At 34.6% G+C, this 27,745-nt stretch overlaps 1 protein-coding gene across 1 annotated transcript; it reads left to right on the forward strand.

Annotated features, from left to right (window-relative positions):
* The first annotated feature begins 12,418 nt into the window (after positions 1-12,418).
* LOC149814831 (uncharacterized) lies at positions 12,419-18,148 on the forward strand. Its single transcript, XM_089988794.1, has 2 exons — positions 12,419-12,517; positions 16,600-18,148. Exon 2 carries the CDS (start codon positions 16,623-16,625, stop codon positions 17,799-17,801), a length of 1,179 nt encoding a protein of 392 aa, XP_089844920.1. The 5' UTR covers positions 12,419-12,517; positions 16,600-16,622; the 3' UTR covers positions 17,802-18,148.
* The last annotated feature ends 9,597 nt before the right edge of the window (positions 18,149-27,745 follow it).

The raw sequence follows: 27,745 nt of genomic DNA on the forward strand, positions 1-27,745 counted from the left end.
GAAGAGTTAGATGTAATATCTTTCATATACTATGCAAAATTGTCAACTTAATAAATAGTCTATATCTGTTTCTAGCTGATGCCAAACATATGCTGATCACCCTACCTGGACTGCAATATTGATAATGTCTTATTTACATGGGACTGATACCTGGATATGAAAAGTTGGAGAGTATTTTATTGATCTTTTGGAAAGAACTACAATTGAAAATTTTACAAAATTGACAAATGTATTATGGCTAATTTTAGAACAGATAACCAGTCTTTCTTTAGCTATTTTCTGTGACAGTTTCAAAACATTAGTTAGAATCATTTTTATGTTGTTCTGGAATATTTATGCCTTGTTTTTTTCTTTAATTGGCTTGATTTATCATAAAGACTTTAACTGAACATAGTTGCACAATCTCTTGTACCATGCATTTGCAATGGGATGATGGTATGTTGAAAATTAACAATAGAATATGTTTTTTCTTGCTACTTCTAATGATACTTTTTTTGTACAGTGTGTTGATGTGCAGATCCATTTCTTTCTTTTTCTCTAAAGTTGGCCTTCTTTATAGATTTTGAGTTCTCTAATTCTTTTTCATTTTCCAGTGAATGGGATCAACCTCTTGCTGAGATGAGACCTCCAGGATCAATTCCTATTAAGGTATGTCTGAATGGGAGGATTTCACTTGCCGAAAGTTCTAGAAAAGACTTAGATCATCGCAATGAAGATAAATTTTTTGACTTTAGATATAGAAAATTAGCTTTTAATGCACTGACCAGGAGATGCCAACTATCATTTTAGTTTCTACCTTGTATGTAGCAGTCAAAGTTTCTACCTTGCAGTAGGCTGGTAGTGACATGCTTCTAAGATGGGGGTTAATTATAAAAAAAGGAAAAACATCACCACTATCAAAATTTGGTTCAATTTTCTCTTGTCAGCTTTTTTCGTTTTGGTGGCTCTAGGATAAATTTTTTATCTGTGGTTTATGATATTGAAGCAGGAAGACAACCAAAGTGTCTAATGCCTCAAAAAACAATGAGAAGAGTGATGATCTGGTAAAAGTGCTAAGTATTGGCAGGCTACAGGTAGCCCAGCCCATACAGACTGAGTTCTTATCCATTTTGAGCCTCAGTATGACCAGCCCATACAGGCTGAGTTGCATTCATTTCAGTACATTGTCTTTATCAAAGGATTCTTACTAAAAATATAAAAATAAAATGTAAAGGATTGCAATAATTTGACAACAAAAAGAACAGAATAACGAAAATAATACATAGTATCATCACATTTTTTGAGATTTCCAATTTTTATAAGAAATTCAAATCTTCAAAATTTTCATTTTTTACTATTTATCATCTGTTATATTTCCTTGTGATATTCCAAAGAAAAATCATCTTTCCAATTCTCCCAAGAAAAACCTTGCCAATATTATTGTAAATCCACATTTGTGACCAAGTTTCTAGACCAAACCAAAATGTGAAAAAAACTCTTGCTGAACTACAAAGAGAAGTGAAAGAATAATACTGCGATTCACCTGGCCATATCTTAAAGCCATTATTATCAAAGGCAGTACCACCATCATCCTCAACACAGTCAATAAAATGCACTCTAAAATCCCTCCCTAGATGTTGATACCAAGCCCCTGTTTCTTCTTCCTGCAGAAAAGCATAGGATGCATAAAAAAGAAAACTGAAAATGACATGGAAATGCATGGACATGTATATGAATCTGAGAGAGAGAGAGAGATGCCAAACCTTTAGAACAAAATGTACACCTGCAATTGAGTGGTTACTGTTGACATCAATCTGTATTTCATGAAGTACTTGCCCTTCCACAGATGATGGTGACTGCCTCAAAGGTGTCTCTATTGTGTAGTCCTAAAAGCACAAAAAGATAAATGTTTCATTCTCTACTGAGAAATGTCACTTGTTTGTAAAAAAAAAGATTAAATGTCAATGATGCAATTAAATCTGATATAACTTGTTTCTATATTCTTTGCTACTCAAATACCACACTACATATTCCAAACATGGTGAGGAATCAGGAGTAGTTGAAAACCTGAAAACTTGAAGGAGTTATTTAAGCTTCCAAACAATAGAGGGAGTCCACAACTCTTTTGAAATATATTTCCCTTGAAGAACAGTAGTTGTACTCCCTTTGACTCCTTACAAATCCCTTCAGCACAGGTTTCCAAACAGAGCCTCAGATACTCTAGGACTCACGCATGCACAAATGTGGTAATGAACTGCCATAACCTTTGTTTAGCAAGATCTAATATTTTATTCTCATAGAACATATTTTTTATGACTATAAATTTTGTTAGCAATATTCTCAGAGTTTGGGTTTGAAAAGCATTGTGACCATTTGTTCCTGCATTTTTATACAGCAAGATAGGAAAAATTCCTTCTTCATACTTCAAATAACAAAATATATGACCATATGATTATGATATGTTAAAATTACTAATATATTGTAAGAATGCAATGTGCACATCTGTGTGTGCATATTGTAGCAAATTATCAATGAATTCATTTTACCTTCATGCTTCAATCTAACAATTTGCTGACAGTCTAGCATGCATATCTGTATTTTAATTCATTTAGAACATCCATTTTCTTGACAGTCTAGCATTAAAATTGTTAATCCAAAGCATATTCTTATGTAAATGCTTTATGATTTAGCCATCCATATGGCCCAATCATACATAAAATTGTATGGGTAGGTAAATTCTACTTAGCTGATTTCAAATTTCTGTATGCACCTCCGCCAACACACACACACACACACACACACACACACACACACACACACACACACACACACACACACACACACACACACACAAGTTTGAAGAAGTTGATGTGCTTTGCTATTGCATGTGCCTGGAATCTTTCTGGTTCTTGAACATTATTTAAGGCTTTTCACATGAATAAAAATATTAGACTTGCATTATGCCAGAGTCTACTGGACTGATCACCAAAGTAGTTGGCTAACCAACTCCCTTAGCAGGAACCATAACAGCCATTGTGTTGGTTATATCTGCAACAATTCTTTGGAGGTAGTGCAATAATTCAATTTGACTTCTTCATTACAATCATTTCCATCAAAATGTGACAGCTTACATGACTTTATCATGTTATTGTAGGCATTTCCTATCCTCCTGATAACTCTCTACTTCCTTTGAGTGAGACCCCAGTAACCTGTTCAGGTTTGTTGACATTAACTATTGGAAACCTGCTCCATGATAATAAAGGTAGTTGAAATTTCTGACTTGGTTTGTAAAGCATCCTTTTGCTCTACTTGTATCTGACTTCATCTTGTTTATTGAACTCTTGTATCAGGTCCTGTATATTCTCCTAAGATTTCTCCCTCTGTATCACACTCAGAGAAACCAATAAAACCAGTAGTGTCATTACCTTCCCATGTACTGCCATCACCTCCACATAACAGAAGTACATATACTGGAATACTTCCAAGATGATTAGTTGCCATTTTTATGAAGCCCTCTTGTATTGGTAAATGGACCAGAAACATATTTTTGAGTTATCAGAGTTATCACCTATCAATGTTGGCATAGTCATATCATGTTATCTTACCAAATTCTTTGTGTTGTCTCTTCCACTTCTACTGTTAGAATTGTTAGGATTTAATTTTTGGAAGACAAAGTAAAACAAAATAAATCCAAAGATGATCAAAGAAAAGGATGAAAAAGTAACTAAGGTCATTGTCTTTTATGGTCAACAAAACATGATGTTTTCATGTTTCAGTTGCTACAACTTTAAGTCATGCTTTCTGCTAAAGCATGCTGCTTAGACTCACATTGTCTCTTGCAAATGACAATAACAATATAATGATCTAGGAGTCATGTACTTAGGTTGCTAGGCATTGTTTAATGATCTGAAAAGTAGTTTAATTGAATGGCTTATGGAATAATTCTGGGTTGATTTGATCAAACGTGCAGATTGCAAGCCATTTGCATGCACAGAGCCCTACACAAACACCCCACAAAAATTACTAGCACCTATAGCTTTACTAGCAACCAAGTAAACATCACTACTATATCATCCTCTAAGATATGTATCTATATATGTTAGCCATCCAATTTTGAAGAACACTTATACTAGATGATCATTGACTTTTCCATATATCTATTTTTATAAGACATCAATGCTACAAATTCTTTATAGCTGCTAATTTTAGAGACCAATATAGATCTTCAAATAGGTTGATCAGTTCTATAATAAAATACCCCTACCCTTTTAGAAGCCATTATAACTGTCTACACCAACCATACAACATACCATTCAGTTAACAACTACTCAGAAAATCAACAACCCACAATTACCCCTCTAACCTCTATTCAATGTTTGTGCACAGTCAACCCCAACCATATCTGCCAGAGGGAAAATGACCAAGATTTGGAAAGATCAACTCCCATACTCGTACCCATTGACAAAAGGGTGCTTATTTATATATGAATCACAAGTATTGGATCAATGAACAAGAAGGGGTCTGTCTAACCCCAGCTTGACTATAAAAAAACAACAAATATATATATCTATGCAAAATACCCTAAACATAGTAAATCCTAAATGATAAATCAGGTATCAAATATTAAATAAAACATCCACAACAATAAAACATACATAATACATCCATAACAACAACCAAACAAAAACACTACAAGGTTGTTAACTTCTTATATCTATAGAAAAAGGAAAAAGTTTTGAAACAATGGTAATCACCAAAATTGAGCAAAAAAACTAACTGGAGAAGTCGATAAGCATCAGATGGAGAGAAAAAAACTTTCATAGGAATCACCACAAGGGCACAAGAAAAAAGGTTAGGATTCTAGAGGGAAAAGGGTTACCGCTCTTTCCACATACAAATGAAAAAAACAAACACAAATGCCTATATATAACGGTAAATTCACATGCTAAAATAAAATTTTGCATCGCTTAAAGTCTACAACATACGAAAGTTTGTGAAAACCACAAAATTTTTATGAATTTTGTATAAAAAATAAACTTTTGCAACAACCAACGCAAAACTCTTAACTAAATTAGCACTGTAATCGCCTATATATACACGTAAATTCACACGTTAAAATAGAATTTTGCATCACTATAAGTTGACGACATGAAAAAGTTCATAAATTTTGCATTGAAAGACAAACTTTTTCAACCACCAATGCAAAACTCTTGAAATTTGCAAGTAATGGATTTTTGCAAGTTGTAAATACCTTAATTTTTAACCAAGTCATTATAAAGTTACGTTAGCTTAAACTTTTGGGCTCCAAAACTGCATCTTCTAGACTTTTGTTCAAAATATCAATTAAACTAGAGGATCTTATATTTCCAACAAGCTGAAAATCAGGTTAATATGATATTAGAGTAGGAAGTTTTGACAAAAACAATGTAACTTGTTAAATAAAAATCCTATTTTCAGGTAGGGCCTACTTTGAGTAGATTTTTTACCATTCAAAACTATTGAATTTGGTTTTTCACTTAAAAGATGAATTATATTTAGAGATGTTAGCTTTTCTATGCTTCAAACGGTGCCTAAATCTAATATTTGGACAAAATGTTATGGCCAAAACAAGTCACCCTATCATAATAGATTTGAAGTGTGACCCAATTTAAGTATGCGGATCCAAAATTCTATTATCCAATCCATAGGAAACCTCTAGAAACCCCATCTACACGTGTCATTTGGATAGAAACTACTTAAAAGCCTATCTTTGTCTCTCTGGAGCTCAAAAAAGATAGAATCTTATCATACCCAAAGTTATATCCCTAGCAAAACTCTTCTTGGATGAGTCTTATGCTCCATAAGGGTCAGAACATGTTCATTTATGTTGGATTCAAACCCAATAATTCTTGAATATATATTTCATACATAATTCCTAGAAATAGGGGTAGCCCCTATAGTCTCGGAGAATGAAAGGATCTGAAAATTAGATACTTAAGTGTTGGCCCTGTAGAACAAGCCTACTCCAACCCTGCTTGCATTATGTCCTGAAGCCATCAAAGAACCATCTTACCTATGCGGAGGTAGTGATGGACTAAAACCCTTGAGTCCAAAAAAGGTACTTTTTAGATCAATTTATCCATTTTTATTTAGTTATTTATTCATTTCAATAGATACATATTTTTTTATTCTATTGCAATCCGAGGTTTCTCAGTGGTGAGATTTATGCTACAAAAATTGAGAAACTGGTTTGGACTTTATCTTTCCTTAGGGCAAAGGATGGTCTAGACTTACATACAACATTCCCATATTTCTCAAAAGGATTTTGTGTAATCCAGGTAAGTTAGATATTTTCCAACCTTTAAAATTTTATCAACAGTTTTTTGAGATCATGATGGGATGCCATGTTTTTTTAGGTTTTTCATAGTTAGAATTGCATTTTTTAGGGAACTTGGGTCATAACAAACTACAAACCGCACAATTTCAATTTTTTTTTAGTTTAGATGAAAAAATTTCTTTTTATCGTCCATACTTTGTCGTTTGTTAGTTTTTGTCATCCGACCCCTTTGCTGTCCAGCACTTTTGTCATTTGCAGACCCCTGATCTACAGGGTTTTGCTGTCTGCAAGCCTCTAACTTGCAGATTTTGGCGTCTACAACCTCTGCAGATCCTGTCGTCTGGCAAAAACCCCTAATGTTAGGGTTTGTCGTCTAGTAGCATTGTTGTTTGGTAGCATTGCCATCCAGTAGAACTATCATTCAGTAGCACTGCCGTGAGATAGCATGGTTGTCTGCTGTTTTGTCGTCTACTAGTTTTTGTCACCTTGGACTCTGCCATCCCAGGCAAGACCGCTCCAGACTCTGTCGTCCTAGGCAAGACCATCCACATGCTTTGTCGTCTAGTACTTTGTTGTTTGCTACCTTGCCATTTGTTAACCTTGTCGTTGCCACCTCTGTACGACTGTTGTACTTGCTTTTTTTATAAATTTTATTCATTTTAGGATTTTCTTTTCTTTATTTTTACCTCGGGTATAGGTCATTTTGCATTAGGTGTATGCATAAATAATAGGTTTAAGCTTTTTCATAGTTTTAGAAACCCTTGCTGAAAAAATTCATGTCAATTAAAGTTTAAAAAAATATTACTTCCAACAAATTACAATTTTGATTGAGACATTGTTTGATGTATTTTGTGCTCTTTGTATTTTTATCCCCTTTTCTCTTAGGTTAGAGCCCCCCTTTTTATTTAGATTTTCAAAAATCTCCTGTCATATCATTTGGATCTTCAAATCCCCCTAACAATACTCTTAAATTGTTAGTTTAGGTATATCGATGGTGACAATTGAAGCCAGATAATCTATATCAGTATCCTTAAATTGTTAGCTTGGATATATCAGCATGAACTCAGAAGGGAACCCTGAACCCTAGAACCCAAAGAGACACCATTGATCCATGGACGCGTCTTTTGATGAGAATTAGGGTACCCATCAATTTTGAAAATCTCTTGTTACTTGTTTGGGCCTGTGTGAACCAATTACTTGGGGTATAATGTACCTGATCCAAAACTCAAAAACTGCAAATTCAATCCATCCTAAAGGAACCACTTCTGAAGAATCCCACGTATAGGATGCCACCCCATATGATGTCAAACATCATATTCGATGAGGATCCTGAAGAAAGAATCCACTAACATTCCTGATGAGTTTATGAATGATCGTAAAAAGGAAAAGGCCTTGATATTCTTCAAGTACAGCTCACGTCGGTAGCCTTATCGGTCTCATAAAGTCCCCCATGTGGGTTACGAGATGGGTAATTCTAGCACGAATGAGTCTACCAGTAGACGAATCCCAGGGACCTTGCATTTCAAAGCTTGGTCCAAAGAAAGACACTCTGACCAGTCATGTAAAGTCTTCATGTGGGTTATGAGACAGACAACTCTAACACAGGTGAGTTCACCAGAAGACAAACTCAAAGGACCTCGCATTTCAAAGTCTGGTCTAAAGAAAATGCTATACTAGCACAAGCTAGACAAAACATAGAGAGAATGAAGAAGAAAATGAGAGACATTCAAGAGCAGTTAAAACAAGAACATACACGGGCCAATAGAAGGGCCCGAGAGTTCGAACATAAAGAGACACATATCAAGAGGAGGGATAGGAGAGCCCAAGAATCATAATATGAGAGTTGTTACAATTAGTACAGTGAGCCCCAGGTGTTTGTTTGGGAGAGAAAATTTCATAGACCTTGGTTGACTTGCCCGGTCCAGACCATATCTTCAGAATAAGACTAGAAAATCAAGTCTTTAGAGGACATGGTCTAAAACCTCAGTATGATAGAATGAAATACATGAATATGGATAAAAAAAGTACTCTATAGAGGATTTCTTGTCCAAGGGGTGCGATATGGATAATGAGGACAGTCACCCCAAGTTTCTAAAGTTTAATGGTAAAGAAGATCCAGGGAAACATATGACCCCCTTTATGGGGAGTGTAGCCAAATATTAAAACAACGATAGAAGGTTGATCAATTGGTTTTCCAAGAGACTAGAGGGAGAGGCTTTGGAATGGTTCACCGTTCACCACCCTGAACCTCCAAAAGGTCAAGGAGTTCAAGCAAATCATGAACCTATTTATGGACTGTTTTTGCTTCAATTTGGAGGCCCTCCCTACCATAAGCGAGTTGTATAACCTAAAGCACAAAAGAGATGAAGGTACCCATGAGTTCATAAATAGATGGTGGTCCATGACCAATCAGATGAAGGAGTCAATCTCAGACTCCCATGCCCTAATGATAGTCATGGACAACTTCTCATAACCTCTGAAAAACCTGATTAGGATGGCTCAAGTCGAAACATATACTGAACTCATTAAGAAGGCTATCTGTAACGCCCCAAAATTTCGAACCTTATAAATTCCTTGAAATAGTTGGAAAATACCTTTTCTTTACAGAGTTTATTTCTAAATCATCGGAAACGATTTCTTTTAAAAGAAAAAGGACGGGTTTGACAACCTTGGGCACGTTAGCGAGAAAACAAAGATTACCATGGACGATCTGCAATAATACTTAGGAAACCATTCCTTCTATTTGAAGAGAGTATCAAGTTTGTACAAAATTTGGGTTTCCTCAAGGGAAAACCGTATCAAAAACCAAAAATGTCCAGGAGAAGCACTACGAGCAAAAACAGTAGATCCTTAAATCATCTCGCAGTCGCGCCATCGCCTGATGCACCTAATCGTCACCTGTGCCCATGAAATGGGTTAGTTTTGCGAAAAACTAGCAGGAGAGTACAAAGACAGAAAGAACTAAATTAGGCATAGATAATTTATGCAGCAAGTAGTAACGAGCAAACTAAGCAGATAGACTGGAGGAATAAGCTAAGTACAACAGACTGAAAATGGTGTGCATGCTCAATTTAGAGGTTAGAATAGAAAGGTGTGTGCTAGGAGAAAACCAATACTTACCTCTAGACCTATAGCAAGGTGGTAAACTTTAATCATATGATATTTGAAGGTAGTGGTTCGATAACTAGTGGCATCTTACCTAGACTCATAAGCTATGAGAGTCATAGTTGCCAGACCTCAGGTCAAAGGATAACAAAAGTGAGGAATAAGCGTCTTCTGAGTTAAAAATAAAGGCTCTAAAAAACTTACTTAGGGGCAAGAAGTATACTTGAATGCATTCTCATCAAGCTCAAGTTTTTTAGAATTAAAGTCTTAGTGGAGGCTATTAAACCTAACACGAATGCCTTGGGACTTAATCTCGTATCCTTATAACTAGTCACTTAAAAACCAAGATAGAATTAGAGGAGAAAAATTCTAATGAAGCCAAGTGTCGCTATCTTAGACCAACCTCAGAGGAGAAGAGTGCATGAATAAACTTATTAGGAAGGTTCTAATTAAAAAAAAAAAAAGCAAAATATTTCTAACCTTATATGATCAATCATTCATAGTTGCCTTAGGCTACCCACTCTACTATAAATGCATGAGCCTCATTGCATATCATAAAAGTTTATTGCATACATTAAAGAGTCTAGGTATAGAGATCCCGAGTCTAAGAAGTACATAGAAAGATAAGCCATCTCTTCGGTGCTACCTGACCGAAGTATGTATGACTTCCCTCACTAGAGCAAGAAGTCTTATGTCTAAATTGATTATCTTATGAAGGGTATATCTCCACCCTAAGGCCTTACTGAGGTAACTCTACCTTACTTATGAACCCACAAGAGGTGTAGGACTCTTGGTGCTTGCACCCACTAATTCTAAAAAAAAAAATCATCAAAAGGCATTGAAAATAAAAAAGGGGCCTAAAAGGCATGAAAGAGAGCTATATTCCTCTTGTTCTATCATTGCCAAAAGCTCAACATTTTTTCTCTCTACTACAAATAAAGTGGTTTCTGAACTAGTTTGACCTCGTTCGACAAAACCCATAACAATCTTCATATCCCAGTATTTTTTTTGACACTAACACTGACCTCGTTCGATGGGACCACCAAATGGTCTCAGCAATCTACTTATCCTTGCACTGACACCAACCTCATTTGGCAGGACCACCAAATAGTTTTGGCAATTTAGTTGTCCTTGTATTGACAAGGACCTCGTTCGACGGGACCACCAAATGGTCTTAACAATCCAATTATTCCAACACTAGACCAACCTTATTCGGTGGGTCCACCAAAAAGTTTTTGACAATCTAATGGAACGAAAAATTGGCTAGTCTCTACAGGTGTTTGCTTCTTTGCCATAAATTGAACCACATTCGATTAATACCAAAGAGAGGCATTTGTAAACGCCTTAATTTCGACCAGGTCATTACACAGTTCTGTTAACTGAAACTTTTGGGCCCTAAAACATCTTCCTTTAGACTTTTATTTAAATTATAAAACTAGAGGATCTTATCTTTCCAACAAGCTAAAAATCAGGTCAATACGATATCAAAGTAGAAAGTTATGACAAAAATAATATAACTTGTTCAATAAAAATCTTGTTTTTAGGTAAGACCTATTTTGAGTAAAATTGTGACTACCAAAAATATTTAATTTGGTTTTGTATTTAAAAGATAGAATTAAATTTGGAGATGTTAGATTTTCAACGCATTAAACAGTGCCTCAATCTGACATCTAGACAAAAAGTTATGGCCAAAACAAGTCATCATATCATAACAGATCTGAAGTACGACTCAATTTAAGAGTGCAGATCTGAAATTCCATTATCCAAACCATATGAAACCTCTAAAAACCCTATTCACATGTGCCATTTGGATAGAAACTACCCAAAAGTCGATCCTTGTCTCCCTAAAGCACAAAAAGATAGATTTTATTTTATCCAAAGTCATATCCCAAGCAAAATTCTTCTTTAATGAGTCTTATCCTTCATAAAGATAAGAACAAATTCATTTGGGTTGGATTCAAACTTAGTAATTCTCAAATTTATATCCCATACAGAATTCCTATAAATAGGGGTAACACCTATAGTCTAGGGGATGAGAGAATCTGGAAATTAGATACCTAAGTGCTGACCTTACAGAACAAGCCTACTGTCTTGAAGCCAGGTGCTGATGGACTAAAAAGAGCCAAAATGAACAAAACGGACCTGCGAGTCTAAAAAATATACTTTTTATATTAATTTATCCTATTTTATTTATTTATTTAGTTCTTTATTCATTTCAATAGATACTTGCATATTTTTTTATTCTATTATAATATGTCATTTCTCGACAGTGCGATTCACGTCACAAAAATTGAGAATCTGGTTTGGACTTTACCTTTTCTTAAAGCAAAGGATGGTCCAAACTTGAATACGGTGTCCCCACATTTCTCAAAAGGGATTTTCTTTAATCCTAGTAAGTCAGATCTTTTCCAACCTTCAATTTTTTTATCAACACAAGCAATGTCGTGAAATTCTTACTATTTGTGCAAAATTTGTAATTTTTGCAAAAATATGGTGCAAATTTCATTTTCAGTGAGATTTAGTAAGATTGGGAGAGCTTTGCGACTTAACGCAAAAATTAGAAGATCTGCTTGTGTTAAGGGTAAAAAGTTGAGAACCTACGAAATTAGACATTGAGTGAATTTCAAATTTTGTGGTGCGAAACACGTTAAATTTGTTGTACAGTAAGATTGAAAAAAAAACTTAATTTCTATATTCTTGGGGACAAATTTTATAAGCATTAATAGATTAAACCAAATTTGGAAATGATTTCACTTGTACAAGAAACTAGTTTCTTATATTCTTAAGAACTAGTTTCATGAAACAAGTTTTTTGGTTTTTCTCAAGTATTGATAAGCTTAGGGTAAAATATGGTTTCCATGCTACTATGCTTAATACTGGTTTTGGGATGCGTGGGGATGAACAAAGACAAATCCGCCTTAAATCTGTCACGGAGATAAGAACGGCAATTTATCAAATCGTAAGGATATAATTGGAAGGCTACGAGGAGACAAAACCGTCTCTCATCCCCAAGAAAATATGGCTCTCTAAATCGCGATCTCGACTGGCCTTCACGAGTTCCCGTTAGTTCGTCGTGTCAGTTCACGATTTCCCCTCACATTTCGCGACGAAAATCAGGTTTTTCTTCTTCAACTCACTCTTTTCCTGATTTCTGGCTCTGGTGCGTGCTCGCATTCCCTCTTATGCTACTCTGTGGCTTCTTCTTGAATTCTTATTTTTCCTCTTCTTTATTTTTTCCCCTTAATCTTTACTTGTCTCGTTTGGGTTCGTTCATCCTGAGAAATTTTCCCGATCTTTATTGATCTTAGTTGCTTTGTGTGGTTGATTCATGATTTAAAGTCTGTCTCTTATTTGTAATTAGGAAAAGTTATTTTCTTTCATTTTTTTTAAAATCAATTTGTCTTAAGTCCTCTTCTCTTTCGAATTTGTGGGATTTCCTTTTGCTTATTAGGTAGTTTGGCTTTTGGGTTTTTTATAATTTGTACATAGATATTTGCCGTTTCTGCCAATCGTTTGCGTATGGATTTTGGCAATTACATGCTTGCTGGATCTGATTTCTAGGCTTGGGATTTTAAGAGTTCCATATGCTGTTGATAAAAAATTCACGGTTAAACATGATTTTCTGAATCATAATGTGAATTCTGTAACCTAGTGTGCAGTCACATAATGATGTAAATTGAAAGAACTTCAAAGAGGATGAAAAGCTCGGATTTCTACTCTCTTGTCTACCGAGAGGCCGAGCACTATATTTATAATCATAAAAGAGTTTTACAGTATAACAGAGTTTGAGTTTTACAAGATTTGTAATACATTATTCTAGAACACCTATGAATTATCGTTTTTGATAATTTTTGTCAAAAACGATAACTCCTATTCTATCAAAAACGATAATGCCAGTTTCATGAGACTCCTGATTGAGTAGCTGCATTTGAGTTATCTTGAGCACGTTTTATTGTTTTAGGACTACTCTGAGAATTCGTGTAAGCTTTATCCTTATCATAAATAACAGTGAGTTTTGATGAGGAATTGGAGCTAGTTTTGAAGTAACAGTGCTTCTAAAACATATACAAGATTAGCATTATGTGGATTACAAAATTAGATTTTATTGAGAGGCGGCGTCATGTGGAGTCATTTGGCACATAAAGAATTAGACAGTGTTATAAAAAACGTGCCTTGAGGCGCAAAAGGCGCACCTCGCCTCGAGGCGCGGCCCTCTGCGCTTCAAGGGGCAAGCCTGAGGCGCAAAAAAAAAGGATTTTTTTTTTTACAACAAGATTTCTGAGACATAATCAACAAAGTTTTTGTAGGTTAATCTCATATATTTTTCAGTTATTTCAGTTATGTAATAAGTTTATTAGTATATTACTATATTTTAACTTTTGTTGGTTAATCTCATATATTTTTCAGTTATTTCAGTCATGTAATTAGTTTCTTAATATATTTTAACTTTTGTTGGTTAATCTCATATATTTTTCAGTTGTGTAATCAGTTTTTTAGTTAATTTTATATGTTAATCTCATATTTTTTAGAATAATCTCATATATTTTAACTTTTGTAGGTTAATCTCATATATTTTTCAGTTATTTCAGTTATGTAATCAGTTTCTTAGTATATTTTAACTTTTGTTGGTTAATCTCATATATTTTCCAGTTATGTAATCAGTTTTTAGTTACTTTTATATGTTAATCTCACATTTTTTAGAATAATCTCATATATTTTAACTTTTGTAGGTTAATCTTATATATTTTCCAGTTATTTCAGTTATGTAATCAGTTTCTTAGTATATTTTAACTTTTGTTGGTTAATCTCATATATTTTCCAGTTATGTAATCAGTTTTTAGTTACTTTTATATGTTAATCTCACATTTTTTAGAATAATCTCATATATTTTAACTTTTGTAGGTTAATCTTATATATTTTCCAGTTATTTCAGTTATGTAATTAGTTTCTTAGTATATTTTAACTTTTTTTGGTTAATCTCATATATTTTCCAGTTATGTAATCAGTTTTTAGTTACTTTTATATGTTAATCTCATATGTTTTAGAATAATCTCATATATTTTAACTTTTGTTGGTTAATCTCATATATTTTCCAGTTATGTAATCGGTTTCTTAGTATATTTTATCTTTTGTTGGTTAATCTCATATATTTTCCAGTTATGTAATCAGTTTTTAGTTACTTTTATATGTCAATCTCACATTTTTTAGAATATTGTCATATATTTTAACTTTTGTAGGTTAATCTCATATATTTTCCAGTTATTTCAGTTATGTAATCAGTTTCTTAGTAAATTTTAACTTTTTTTGGTTAATCTCATATATTTTCCAGTTATGTAATCAGTTTTTAGTTACTTTTATATGTTAATCTCAATTTTTTTAGAATAATCTCATATATTTTAACTTTTGTAGGTTAATCTCATATATTTTCCAGTTATTTCAGTTATGTAATCAGTTTCCTAGTAAATTTTAACTTTTTTTGGTTAATCTCATATATTTTCCAGTTATGTAATCAGTTTTTAATTACTTTTATATGTTAATCTCACATTTTTTAGAATAATCTCATATATTTTAACTTTTGTAGGTTAATCTTATATATTTTCCAGTTATGTAATCAGTTTCTTAGTAAATTTTAACTTTTTTTGGTTAATCTCATATATTTTCCAGTTATGTAATCAGTTTTTAGTTACTTTTATATGTTAATCTCATATTTTTTAGAATAATCTCATATATTTTAACTTTTGTTGGTTAATCTCATATATTTTCCAGTTATGTAATCGGTTTCTTAGTATATTTTATCTTTTGTTGGTTAATCTCATATATTTTCCAGTTATGTAATCAGTTTTTAGTTACTTTTATATGTCAATCTCACATTTTTTAGAATATTGTCATATATTTTAACTTTTGTAGGTTAATCTCATATATTTTCCAGTTATTTCAGTTATGTAATCAGTTTCTTAGTAAATTTTAACTTTTTTTGGTTAATCTCATATATTTTCCAGTTATGTAATCAGTTTTTAGTTACTTTTACATGTTAATCTCACATTTTTTAGAATAATCTCATATATTTTAACTTTTGTAGGTTAATCTCATATATTTTCCAGTTATTTCAGTTATGTAATCAGTTTCTTAGTAAATTTTAACTTTTTTTGGTTAATCTCATATATTTTTCAGTTATATAATCAGTTTTTAGTTACTTTTATATGTTAATCTCATAGTTTTTAGTACTTATTTGTGATTTTCTATTTCTTATTGATTGTTATTTCATCAATAAAACATTTCTTTAGTTATTTGTATTTTTAGATATTTTTTTATAATTTTTTTTAAGTTTTCAATTTTTTTTTTGAGGCTACGCTTTACGCCTCGCCTCTTTGGTGGAGCGTCTCGCTACGCCTCAATGCTTTTCACAACACTGGAATTAGATCTGTTGATGAAGAGATAGTTTCTGTGCATTGCTATTTAATAATAAATTTCAATCGAAAAATGAAAATTATGGACATAATTAAAGATCTAACTGATCTAACAATTCCGACACATGAAGTATCAGACCTGTATGTAAATGGCTATCACATTATACTTGAGATGTAATTAATTGTGTTGGCGTAACAGTAAGTAGGATAGCTGGATCAAAGGATCGCAAGCGGGAAGTTTAAATGATATGGAAAAAAGAGTACATTGCAATGCTTAAAAGTGAACTGATTTCTGTTCCTCGTAGAGCTCTTCACTCACTGCTATTATTGATGAGACATTTGGATGCTCTGGTAATGGGGTTATATTTATAATTTTTTATTTTTCTTCATATTTTAAAGGTTGGATCTATTCGGATATGATGATTTTGGAGTTTGATGATTTGTGTTAAAGGTTTAAGAGACCGGGCCTATTGGAATTTAAGATTTAACCTTTTTTTAAGATTTTATACTTTTTTGCTTTTATCTGATGTTACTGCTTTAAATTGCTTACTGACACCGTTATATTAGTAATTACCTGTTGGATGACTGAAAACGGTGATGAGATAAGAAAATAACTTTGTTTCTCCTTGGTGAAAGAAAAGAAAAATATGTAAAAGCAAGGATGATTTTGTTAGCCTAACTTTTTAAATAAAATCAATTCATTTTTCATCCTTTTCTAAGTTTTCAATATAAATGTTGATCTTTTGTTTGCATTTATGTGGGCTTGAATAATTTCTTATCTGTTTGATGTAGGAATAAGTTGAGCTTTTCTTATCATGATGTTTCATCATTCTGCAAACCGAATTCAGAGGACCAGAGGCCTCAAGGTTAAGCATGCTGTCCAAGGAGCAGTGCTTCTTGCTATATGCATATGGTTGGTTTACCAGCTTAAAAATTCGGCAAACAATCCAAAGCGCAAAGGAGAGAGTAGTGCAGAAGTTATGAAGGATGGGCAGGGAAGCTTGACTCTTGGGCGTAAAGGCAAAGTTGATTTAGACGATGATGGTGTTGGATTGTATATGCAAGTGGATAAACCATGGGACGGCGGTGAAATGGATCCAGTGGAACCAAATTTGGTTGGGAGAAGGGGGATAGATGGAGGTGGTGGTGATGATGAAATTGATCAGCACAATGCTGAAGTGGCTCATGAAGAAGTGCCTAAGCATGAAAATGATGTTTCAAATGAGGATGTCAAAGAGGTTAAGGACAAAGAGGAGGTTTCAGAGAAGGAACCTCTGGGCAAAGATGATCATGGAACTGAAGAAATTCAGGACCAATCTACACAGCAAAGCAATTCCGAAGTTGTCCCATTGGAGGGGGTGAATGAGATGCAGATGACTGATTTGATCGAGACTCCAAACAAGGATCATGACACCACGGGACATGAAAATATAAATGATTTGAACGGTGAAGAAAAAGGTTTAAGGGAAGGTGTCAATGAAGGTTTGTCTCCAAATAATCAAACAGAGGATGTAATACTTGAGCAGAGTCATTCACAAGGTGAAAACCACACATTTTCTGACGAGAATGGTCCCAGAGAGACTGAGGAATTTACAATACTTGCATTGAATAAAATGGGAAGTAATGAGACTGCTGATGTCCTGCAAGATCAATCTTCTTCAAATACAGATTCAGGGTTTCATGTGGATCTAGACAGTTTTGCCTCACCTCAAGGCGAGGGCCTCCACACTTCATCTCAGCTAAATGATACCACTGATGCAGAGACTGCAATCAAGAAGGAGACTCCATATCAAGTGCCATCCACTTCTCAGGATGATAATACAACTTCCCAGACTGAAATCACTGTTAAAGGGAGTGAAAACCATCACTCTGACGAGGTAGCAGAGGAATCAAAAAAGGCGAACATTGTTCTAAATGGTGACGGGGATACCTCTTCTTCACCTGAGATTGACAGTAAAAACGTCATTACATCTAATGCTACTGAGACCTCGTAAATAGTTGAGATTCCACAAGCTGATGATGAGAGGGCGAGCAGGTAAGAAGTCTCCCTGCAAGCTTCAGAGTAAATGTCAGAGACAGAAATATCCTTTTTCTGCAAATCAAGAAGATAAGTTCTGCTGGATGCTGTTTTTACGTTCTCATTCTTCTAAGCCAAAGGTGAATTCAAGAATGACATTTATTTCATATGTTTTGTTAGTTCTTTGCATTAGATAGCTGTTTTTCTTTTTGAGTTGTCAAATGTCACACGATGCTTTTCTGCAAAATTGTTTGCCTATTCGCTGGTTCCTTTTTGTCAGATAGTGCTGTGCATTTTTCCCGTCTTTTTACTCATAAAAGAAAAGGTGCTTCTTGATTGTTCCTTTTTTGGATTATATATTAGTGTATTACAACCATCAGTAACTTGATTCCGTCAGCTGCATGGATGAGTGATATCTTTTGAATTATTGTGGACAAGTGTGTTAGAAAGTTACAACTGCAGGCATAATGGCTAATCTAAAGTTACTCTTGCGCACAAAATTTGTACTTACAGTTGTTGTGAAGATAGAACCTATGTATCCATTCCAGCCTGTAGCTCATCTTTTTCTAAGATCGAATCTCGTCCTGCCATTTTTTTTGTTCTGAACCTCTTAAAAGTACTTCTATGGAGTCAGAATGCATGTCATCCAACCCTCTTCGTCTTAACTCCTAAATCCCTGATTGATCAAGAACGGTTGGTTTCATTTGGCTTTTGTATGTGCTCACTTTCTTTCCAATGTTCAGCCTTAGTGGAGAAGCTGTGTAGTTTTTAATGCCTGAGATGGATCTCACACACACTGTGCACACAAATATTAGAAAATAAATAAAAAGTAAAAAATGTATAATTTAAAAAGATAATTTCTGCCAAACCGTTTTAAATGGCTAGAAAAATATCAAGCCTTTTCGCCTTCTATTCAAAGAAAATGTTGATATTTGTCTCTGTGACACACACTAGACCAGCCTTGTATATTTGGACTAGATGACTTTTGGATTTTGGCAATCTGGGGTTTTCCTTTGCTACCTCAAACTTGGGGTCTCTGAAACTACTGGTCGATTCAACTTCTGAAACATGAGTATAGTGGCAATCGAATTCTTGGTTAAGTCAATTAAGGCTTGAGAGACTACTCGGTCCAATCATTGGCAAAATGTTTTGATCTCATCTGTTGTCCCCTCAAGTCCATGAGGACTCAACCGGGTCTGGTAGTATCACAGTTGATCCGGATGGATGCTGTAGCATGTAATAGTGCCATGATGGAGCAGCATGACAAATAATATCATTGGTACTTTCTTTAACATAATGAAAACATGACATTTTGGACTATAAAAAAAAAAAAAGGTCACCCCAGTAAGATCAAGATAAACTGAAAATATCATAATTTTGTCGGCAAAACAAGTACAATTACAAAATTTGTCCATAATTTATGGAAAGAAAAAACTTCTGCTTTGTTTCTCAACCATCTCCCCAAGGTTTTTCCAATATAAACAAGAGTGGAAACAGAACTTTGTATGAATTCACAAGAAATTGACTTTTCTCACTATGCAAATGTAGTTGGTGGGACGACTCTCAGCAAGGGTTCAAATGGATCTGGTTTGGTCAGATCTCTGATATGAATCCAACACATTGTTTTTGTATATGGATCTCAAAATAGATTCTGAAAGTGCCTTTGAATCAGATTTTTATTCACTTGAATCAGAATTGTACTTAAATCACCACTTTCTGATGGATATGTATCTGTATATCGATCAAATCCAGTCCATTTTCCTTTTTGATGAAACTCACATGCTTTAAACATGTTTTTACCTGATATATTACTACTAAATGAAGTTTAGATCCAAAACACTATTCATCAGAACAAATTCCAAATCCAAATTGAGACAATACTTAAAAAGGAAAAAAGGAAATGATGAATATGCACTGACTTTTGTCAAAATGCCTAAACTGGCTGCGAACTAGAAAAATATGACACATCCTGCCAATTAAATTTTGTCTTGATACGTTTGCCATTTTTTGGCCTGAAAAATCAGGTGCCTTGGTTGAAACCACTTGCCTAGTGGTCTTCTCATGGCGCCTGAATTTTTCAAGCAGGAACTTACATGGCACCTGATTTTTTCAAGTGAGAAATTACATGGGGCCTGGTTTTTTAGTTCAAATCATCTGATTTTTTTTCACGCAAAAAACTTAGAAATGTTGTTTCGATCAAGCCACCTAAAATTTTCAGACGGCAAAAAGGTTAAAACGTAGAAAAAAAACTAAATTGGCCTGATTTGTCATATTTTCTAATCCGTAGCCAATCTTGGTATTGTGCCCGGAAGCGAGTACCAGCTTTATCGGCAAAAAAGCAGTTCAAAATTTGGTTCAACCATGACCCAGCTTACATCTGATCCATTTGCATCGTGCACTTAACAATCAGCAGAACAACCACATTTTTCTGTATTTGATACACAACAAAAGGAAAATAAATATATCACAAGGCTTAGCATTTTTCTCAGACTTATACATTTGCATAGAACATAAACAATCTTCTATAATCAGAGGCTAACTATACAATAATGTGATCATGCACCAAAATAAAGAGTAAGCTGAAGACTCAGACCAACCCAGATAAGACCAAATATGGATCCACCTAGACAGTCCGATAAGCATCCCAATTGACTAATGTAGATCCAAAGATGATTAGGCACTGGACATAGAATAGGTTCTCGAGCTCGGACCTAAACTTAATCGGGACTTAAGGAATAAAGACATGACATAATTCTATTAGGTTAGATCCATTCCATTCCCAATTGGGATGGTATTCTGATCCAGATAAGGATTAGATGATGGATGCTCTCTGAATCCAAATCCAGGATCAGAGTCTCGTCAATTTACAGCACGGGAATGACCAAGGTAACGTGGTGAACAATTTCACATGCAACCCAACTCAACCTGGTCCATGCAATGACCAAACAATTTTGTGATGATGGTGCCAACAGATTGGACTGGTGTGATCATCGCAAAATTTTGGGGTGTTCACAACTGGATAATGGTTGATCAAATTCAAAATCTAGACTTTTAAGCAATGTGTTTGATTCTTAATTTGGATCTGAATGAGATGTAGTGATATTGGATTTGGTGAATAATGGTTGAAAGCAAGCAAGTATGATGCATGTAAACATTTACGAATGGTTTGAAATAATTGGGTCCAAATATACATTCTACCTAGAGTAATGATGTAAATTCTAAACACATAATGTCTGATCTGATTTCATTATGTTGAAATTTCTACACGATCCGAACTGTGACCTTGGTGATGACGAGATCCGAATTGGCTTGGAGGCACACAGCATGGGATCGCTAGAGACCATAGGCCATCCAAAGTATAAATAGATCCTGATCAACATAACCACAATGGTCCATAGAACCCAACTGCCACGCATGCACCAATAAAGATCTAAGCATGCACCCATAAAGGATTTTTAATAGCCTTCATGCACCTACAAACATCCAGAACATTGGGGTCTAGGTGCTGTGCTCAAATTGGGTCAGATTTAGCCTTAGACTAAATGATCAAACTCCCAAAACTGTTTTGGTAATAAAGTTCCATTAATAAGGTTTCAAAACTTTTTTAAACAGGTTTTAAAAATTCCATATAGTGGATTTAAAATCGTCTAAGAGAGGTAAAAATAAGATCAACGGTCAAAACCAAACCAAACCAACACCAAGATTGAAATCGACTGAACCAAGACGATTGAGCTAGGTTGGGTCAAATTCGAATACAAGTCCAAGTCCAAAGCAAAATCCAAGTCCAAATCCAAATCCAAGTCTAAAGTTTAAAGTTCAATTGAGAAACGCCTCGAGGGCCTTGCCCTCAAAGACAAATTTACACATTTTAATCCCATTGTATTTCTAAAAAATTATCAATGTGAGACTAAAGGAATTTCATAAAGCGATCTTTTTCTCCAAAAATTATTTCATAAAATACTTGGAAAAAGAATGGATTGGTTCAAAAGCTAATAATTTTGAGCAAAAACAACAACAATCCACTGTATGAGTCAAAATTATAATAGAAGAAACATGAAGCTACTTGTGAAGTCATATGCATAAATGTAGGTACTTTTTGGGTTTAAACCTTCACTTCATGTGAACAAGATTCTGACAGTCTTAAAAACTGAGTAGTTAAGCTTTGAACTTGGTTTATATTGTAGACTTTTTAGGCCCATTGACACACATGCACGCTCCTTTCATGTAACCATATGTGTCATCAATATATAAAGGCTACATATATTAAGGGTTCTATGCAGTATTTTATTTCATAAGTACTTTATAGTCAAGCTAAATCTAATAGAAGGCAACTTAGACCTTTACACTCATATAAGTGAGTTAGTGAGTTCATCCAAAGTAGAGACATGTTTGAACCACTTTAGTCAAATTAACATATAGATCTCATTAAGAGTCTTAAAAATCATCTTTATATCACAGGATTTTGAGTACTTACATGAATATGACATGAAGATACTCTATCTATATATATTATAGTACTCATCCACTTACTCTAATTGCTTATTTTTTTCATTAAACTAAAAACTCAATTGATCCGAGTTACATGATTGAGTTTCCATCATAAGAAATTTCTTTGATAGGTTTTAATCAAATTCCTTAATATGTACTTTGGATAATTTTTTCATGAAAGTCTTTCATACATGGTTCTGCCTAGTTTTGGCATGATCTCTTATAATAAAAAAAATAATCCTTGCTTGAGTAATGATCTACATAATTGTAATTTAGACTTTAAATCTTGATTCCTATAAGTTCATATTTTTTACTTTTATATAGTTGTTTTATTTATTCAAAGCTTCTATATAATAAGTTGCTTTCATACTAGCAAAGACTAGTACCATCAATTGTATTCATATGATCGAGTGGGTTATCACAATTGGTTTGGATGCCCAAGAAACTTGAATTTTTGCATCCACTCATCTATTTGACATTATTGGAAATCCCATTCACATACAACAAATATTTTATAATGACATATCTCATGATCTTGAATTCTTGAAATTCATCAATTTTTTTTTTTTATAAAACACTTATATTTTTGCCTTGAATTATTGATCCAATAACTCATTTCACTTATGCTTGTGACTGCCTTCGATCCAAATCATAACAAAGATAAGAGTGCCAATTCATGATAATTTGAACTCTAGTTGGAACTACATTCTTCTAGTATTAACATAATATATAGTAGGATCACAATGCATAGAAATATAAATATAATCAAGATTAGATTTTCTCATATGCTTCACAAGGTAAAGTGATAGTGATCCGCTCACATGAATGTGCAAATTAATACCATATATTAAAATCTCACATTTTTTTTCATATATCAACTGTGGTGAAAAGAGATTTTATAATTAGTGTTGTTCTCATGACTAACATATCACTCACATATCTATAAAACATATTAACATCTATATCACAAATACAAGTTCTTTGAAAAATTACATGTATAAGATCATAAAGTTGGTCCTACCTTGTTATCAGCATATCATGCAAGGGTTGGACGTCTAGCCCTTCTCTGAAGTGCAAGCTTCTCCAAGTATCCCGCATTGTGTGTTTTGCTTTTTTCGGTGAGCCAAGTGAAGTCTCTGCATTGCAGATTGTGTGTCTACATTTTCAAACATGGAAAACTTCATCCCAGTCAGCTCTAGACCTCCAAGGTACCTTCATAACCTCTCTTTAGCCTTCAATTAACTTTCGTTGTCTTTTTAAAACCCGAAACCCAAAACTGCATCTTGTCATGTGCTCAAAATGCCTGAATTTCCTAAACCGAGATAACCCATGTTCGTCAACAGTCTTCTCCCATGCTTAGATCATATCTTAGACCCTCACACACGTCCTTAAGTGTCCTTGGAACTCCTAGACTAGAGTCTTTCAGTTATAGACCAAAACTACACCTAAAATGCTAACAGAGTCTAAACCACTCTTACCCAATTTAGCCTTTGACCCTATTTTTTCTGTACCTTCTAAACTGATGAAATGCACCATGACATAGATCCTAGGGTTGCAGGTAGTGGCCGCAACAGAGAGGTTTGTGGCAATGTAACTCTTTCTCGCATCTTCTCTTTATCATGGCAATGGAGTGACTTTCGGTGATGTTGTAGGGGGCTGTGCAACAAGGTGGGAATCAAAGTTTCAAACTCTGTTACCAACTTTCATTTGTTATTTGCAGATGACTTGTTGAGGGCAAGTTTGGCACATAAATAAAAATGTAACATGGCTCACAATATGGTTAGGTTACCCATCTGTTTTAAATTTTGGAAAATAAACATAATACTAAATACGAAAATAGTAACTTAACCTTTATTTATGTTAAAAATGCTAAATTTTCTTTTTAAGTATTAGATATGTATGTCCTAATTTTTGTAACCTTGCAAATTCATTTTCATGCGCAAGTCCGGTATGCATAGACATCCATGTCTTTGTGACATAGTATGAAACACGTAAAAATGGTTTTGGTGCCTGATCCAAATCCAAAAAAAGGTGCAGAAAGCCTGTTTTTGTCAAATATAGATATGACCAATTGAATTGATCAGACATATTAATATCGACCAATATTTGATCCGTTTCCAGGGGATCGGTTCCACTCATCCCCTATGTCATCCCCCATCTTCATGCCCCTCTTAAATCTTATTATGCAAGTTTTGATCAACTCTGACCTTATAGATGGATTCTACATGGTCTATTTAATAAGAATCGACCCTGGATTGTATTTTTTGAATGAAAAAATATGATTTTGATCATAAAATTTTGTGTTTTGCCAAGCATTGATTTTTGAATCGCCAAAAAATCCTACATACAAGTCAGATTTTGGTGATTTAATTATTGATATTCACTATATGAAGATAAGGATGACATAGGGAATGAGTGGTAACGTTTCCAGACCTACCTGCTCAAAGGCATTATAGCATTAGAAGAGTCCCAAAACCCCTAGGCTCAATATTTATCATGTAAGATCAAGTGTGGGTCATGCATGCGTGTATTGGCTTTGTGTTGAAGAGAAATGAATTCCTTCTTTTAGCATTTAATGAGGTTGGAAGATGAACTGCTACACTTGGTGTCAACTCGAGTACAATAGAAACATTTGACATAGAGATTCTGAAGAACTGAATGGTCCACGTAAGATACAATTAAGAAATGGCTAATAGACGAGATGGCATTGTGCCACAGAGGCTCCACTCCATATGGATGTGCTTTTGTGTGTGGCAAGTTGCAGACAAAAGCACAAAAGCTCACACAACTACACAAAAGGTGCGTGTGGACACAAGAGCACTCACATGGTGTGTGGGTGTGTGGAAGAGAGAGAGAGAGAGAGAGAGAGAGAGAGAGAGAGAGAGAGAGGACTGGGTTTATGTGAGAATTCAGATCTATCTAGACCGCCTCTTATTATGTATTGTGGCTGCAGTTAAACCTTGAATGAGGTCAAAAAAGCACTTCCCCACTTGGATAACACGCTTTTTTGTCATAAATTAAATTAAACAAGCATAATAGTCCTGCCAACTTCCCCCAAGCTCCCCCATCTTTTTTTTTTTCCGTTATGGATAAAAAGAGATCCTTTAGCATTGATTACAAAAGCTCAGGCTGAGATCCTATGGTTGATGCTATGCCGTAAATTGCTCCCACACTTCGATAAGAGTATTACATGCACACTTGCCTCTACGGCTGTCGTGTTTTGAGTGTGAAATGGGATGAAGTTGATGGGTGACCCAAAACTTGGATTTGATTTCTCGTGAGCCTTTTCCTTATATTAATGGAGGAGGAACAAATGATATCAAGCCCACATGGCTCACAGGACCTGTCTCGTGAGTCGCAGGTGCTTAATTTCTAGGGAGGTTGAGAGAGAGACCCACCTTCCATGCCACTTTACTGAACCACTTAACACAAAAAGCTAATCCACTTGTCAGCTTGCTTCATGTGAGCAAATAAGCACTGGCTGCTGGAACTGTGTTTGGAAATTTACCGAGAATTAATGAATATTGATATTCACATCCAACATCCCACTTATATTCATTTGATATGACATTGGTGGTAATCACATGTCAATTTTGAAGCCCCATTTTTTCTGTTCTTCTCTAGAGAGAGAGAGAGAGAGAGAGAGAGAGAGAGAGAGAGAGAGAGAGAGAGAGAGAGAGAGAGTACATAACTGCTTAAAGCGGCTAAAGAAAAGATTGGGGAAAAGGATTAAAAGGGCGTGCTAGCAGTTTCATCAAGTTAATCCCACCGATGCACCGAAATTTTCGGGCCTTATTGCTGTTGATTCGATGATTCCGATAGCTAGGGTGCAGTTAATAAGAAATAATTATTGGAGATAGAGAGATCGGAAAATTTGCAGTAGCTATAGATGTTTTCCAAAATGTAATAAGCATTTATGTAGCTATTAGACAGAAAAACATCTGGAGCTCAACAACTAGCTAGTGACTGTGACTACTTTTCAGGAAAGTGGAGTTGAATACAGTATTGTAATAGTGGAAATGGCTTCACCTGCTACATCCTCTCTTTTCATACAAGAGATATAAAATTCACTAACCGATCTACTGCAGCAACATCTCAAGAACGTTCTGCCCCCTTGGCTCGATGCCCATGGCACTGAGAAAAGGTGGCTCTTGATTGGGAAACAATGGTGCACTTATTGTCATTTTTCATCATCCTCATGCCTTTCAATTGTAGTACATATACAATCCGCATATACGCCACAAACATTGCATTTCTATTTTTTACTTTTTTTCTGATTGATAAGCTGGGGTTAGGCAGACACCTACCAGAAGGAACAAAGGTTATCACAAAAAAATTACTCAAGTGGTTTATCATTCCAAATATTTCCTGTATTTAAAGAGCATATACACGAATGCGTAATAATAAACGTGGTCACACAATGGCTCTGCTCATCTGGTAGGGGCGACTTGCAAATGTCACCATGTAGACGGAACGTCACAAGTTTGAAACCCACGGGTGGCGTCCCTTGTGGCAAGGTTGAAGCTGGGTGTACTCCCCAGTAGGCAGGGGGACCTCAAGGGTCTTCCCAACTAAAGGCCAGCCAATGCGTGGTGGGTGATGGGGCCCGGGGGTGCCCCTTGGATTATCCAACACAAAAATAAACGTCATTACATTTTTTAAGCATTTATTGACAAATAAATCTAAGAAAATGAAAATTAATATTTACAAAATTTTGTATATCTTCATCCTCTCAACCTGCAGGGGAACTCAGAGGCCACCTATTATAATAGTCTGGCCTAACCATCCAGCTATTCCATTCGACCCCATATCAAGTTCATAATTGATGCACTCATCATGAAAGGCTGCGTAATGTATGAAAGGCTCGATATGAATCTCTCCTATTAATGTCTGAGACTCTGTAGAGTAGTGTCACCTGCAGTTAGCGTCTGTTACATAAATCATAGTATTGCCGTAACTTTGAGAACTTGATGAAATTGTTTTTAAATTAGTGTAGTGAATATATATATATAATATATATATATATATATATATATATATATATATATATATATATATATATATATATATATATATATATATATATATATAAAAGAAGGGTTCTAGTATCAACGATGAAAAAGTATTGGTTAACGACTGGTGAGGGAAAATTTCTAGCCCCTTCATGAAAAATATGTTAGCCACAGGACATCCTCTTTTGCCTTTATAGCCACCTTTTCATACTTATCGAATTCAACAACAATAACTGAAACAAAAGGGACAATCAAACCACCCATATCCACAAGCATACCCTATGGTAACTCTATAAATTACCTCCCAACCTAGCTACCCCTCTACCTTCCAAGGGTAGGAGATTATCCAAGATCATCTCTATTTTTCTGAGGAAAGCCATTCTCATTGTTCAATTTCAAAGAAATTTCTCTTCAAGCTCAT

Source organism: Nuphar pumila, chromosome 15 (assembly GCF_984573655.1).
Source record: "Nuphar pumila chromosome 15, dmNupPumi1.hap1.1, whole genome shotgun sequence".
NCBI lineage: Eukaryota > Viridiplantae > Streptophyta > Magnoliopsida > Nymphaeales > Nymphaeaceae > Nuphar > Nuphar pumila.

Excerpts from the sequence above, each read along its gene's own strand:
- LOC149814831 (XM_089988794.1), top strand. The coding sequence starts at position 16,623 with ATGATGTTTCATCATTCTGCAAACCGAATTCAGAGGACCAGAGGCCTC.